Source organism: Arachis duranensis, unplaced genomic scaffold (genome assembly GCF_000817695.3).
Source record: "Arachis duranensis cultivar V14167 unplaced genomic scaffold, aradu.V14167.gnm2.J7QH unplaced_Scaffold_177923, whole genome shotgun sequence".
NCBI lineage: Eukaryota > Viridiplantae > Streptophyta > Magnoliopsida > Fabales > Fabaceae > Arachis > Arachis duranensis.
The window spans coordinates 9,107-11,520 of record NW_026264369.1 but is presented as its reverse complement, the minus strand read 5'-3'; the positions used below and the strand labels follow the sequence as shown (position 1 = coordinate 11,520).

General features: G+C 55.9%; 1 protein-coding gene across 1 annotated transcript in view; it reads right to left on the bottom strand.

Moving 5' to 3' along the window:
- Positions 1–1,501: 1,501 nt before the first annotated feature.
- Positions 1,502–2,414, bottom strand: part of LOC107472585 (uncharacterized) — a 5,809-nt gene continuing 4,896 nt past the window's right edge. The window contains exon 2 of the mRNA XM_016092098.1: positions 1,502–1,880. Coding sequence (XP_015947584.1) covers positions 1,502–1,880 — 379 coding nt within the window. The remainder of the gene's footprint in view (positions 1,881–2,414) is intronic.

Genomic DNA, 2,414 nt, shown 5'->3' with positions numbered 1-2,414 from the left:
GTTTGGTGCATCGTTGGCTGGGAGCGTTGCATCGGAGGCACCCGCCGTTGCAACGGAGGCACCGACCGTTGCAACGGAGGGTGCAAATTTTCATATCTCACAATTGGCTCGTGCAATTTTTCTGAAATTTTGAGGGAACCTTGGTAATATTATTTAAAGGCTGCACAAAAAAATCCGGGTCAAAAATCGCACTTTTGCTCCGTTTTTCATTTTTTTTGAATTTCCTGCTTTTCGGGTGGGAAAAAAATCGGCAAAAAAAATCCACACGGTGTAAATTCACCAAATTTGGTGGATGGAAAGATCTTATTTTTCTAGAGATTGTCGCAAAAAACGGCCTCAAACAAATTTGGTGGATGGAAAGATCTTATTTTTCTAGAGATTGTCGCAAAAAACGGTGTCAAAATTCGACCTCTAGAGCAGTTTCCTTTGGTATGTCTCCTCACGGAAAAGGATGTCTACCCGTGGTACTTTGGTAATGGCTCGGCAGCCTATTATAGGGGGGAGGGGTGTCGTGTTGCTGAAACTCGAGTTGCCCAAAGGCTTGCTGGGCGCAATGCCAGCAAGATGCATGATGCCTTGCCATCCCCTAGGCACACTAGCAAGCCCGTTGTGGTTGTGGTGTGCCGTCGGGGTCCCCCGCCCGGGTCCAAGGTCGAGCACGGGCGTCGGGCTGCTGTACACCCCGATCACCAAAGGACCAAGAAGGGAAACACGTCCATGCACGCCCCATCTGGGCACCACCAAGGGAGCATGGCGTGGTCGAGTTGTGCCTTGTGCACCCGCGGCGTGCTCGCCTTACGTCTATGGTCGACGCAAGACGGTGCCCGACGCGGTGTTGGTTTTGCTGTGCGGGTTGCTTAATCTAGACGGTTCGGCTGTTCGATTATCGCCCGAAGCACCTCACGCCTCGGGCTGTCCCTTGAATGTTCTTGGTCGCTTCCCCCGAACCCTGCCCAGCGGAGTTGGCTCGGCACTCCCGTATGCTTCCGCTTGCCGGCACGCTCCAAGGCGTGCGGGGGGCTGTTCGTCCGGGCGTGCTGAGTTTGCAGATCGTGGTGGCGGATGAGTGGTGTGCGGGTCGTTAGTGTGTCTGGCTCCTTGCCTCGCGCATCTAACGGCCGCGCTGAAACACGAGTTGCCCAAAAGGCTTGCTTGGCGCAATGCGAGCAAGGTGAGATGCCGAAAGGCTTGCTGGGCGCAATTCCAGCAAGATGCACGTTGCCTAGGCACACTAGCAAGCCCGTTGTGGTTGTGGTGTGCCGTCGGGGTCCCCCGCCCCGGGTCCAAGGTCGAGCACGGGCGTCGGGCTGCTGCACACCCCGATCACCAAAGGACCAAGAAGGGAAACACGTCCATGCACGCCCCATCTGGGCACCACCTAGTGTGCAGGCGTGGTCGAGTTGTGCCTTGTGCACCCGCGGCGTGCTCGCCTTACGTCTATGGTCGACGCAAGACGGTGCCCGACGCGGTGTTGGTTTTGCTGTGCGGGTTGCTTAATCTTTTAGCTGTGCGGGTTGCTTAATCTTAGACGGTGCGGCTGTTCGATTATCGCCCGAAGCACCTCACGCCTCGGGCTGTCCCTTGAATGTTCTTCGTCGCTTCCCCCGAACCCTGCCCAGCGGAGTTGGCTCGGCACTCCCGTATGCTTCCGCTTGCCTGCACGCTCCAAGGCGTGCGGGGGGCTGTTCGTCCGGGCGTGCTGGGTTTGCGGACCGTGGTGGCGGATGGCGGATGAGTGCTCGTTGCCTCGCGTAATGAACGGGTGCACAGGACTCTCTTCATGTGTCGGCTCGAGCGACGGTGCTCGTTCCACGGTTGTGCGGCTCCTGTGTTTCCTACCCCGCGGTGTGGTATCCCTGCCTTGCCCCAACCTTTCCTCTCTGCAGTCCCATCGTGGGATTGCCGGGGGGGTTCCAAGACACGCCCGTGGTCCTACCCGTCTCGGCGCTCTTGTGAGGCAACGGTGGCCTGCGTGCGTGTTCTGTTCTTGCGGGTGCGGTGCATGCGGTCGGGATGGGGCCTTAGATCCCCGTCTATCCCTCAGATGATTGGGTTTCTCGGAAAGATGCCTACCGCCGTGTCCATCCAAAGCTTCCCCTCGCGGGGGGCGTCGGCAGCGCTGCGCGTGATGTGTGGAAAACGATCCAACACAACACTCACCGGCAAGTGTACCGGGTCGCATCAAGTAGTAATAACTCACTTAGAGTGAGGTCGATCCCACAGGGATTGATGGATCAAGCAATTTTAGTGGGTGATTAGTTTAGTCAAGCTAACATTGAAGTGAATTGTGTATGGATCTTGGAGGGAATTTTGTGTTGAGGCATAATCAAATGATGAAGAATTTTGAAATGAGAAACTGGGAAGTAAGGGTGGATAATTTTTCATGTGATTTGACTGCTCAGAATTTGCAGTTT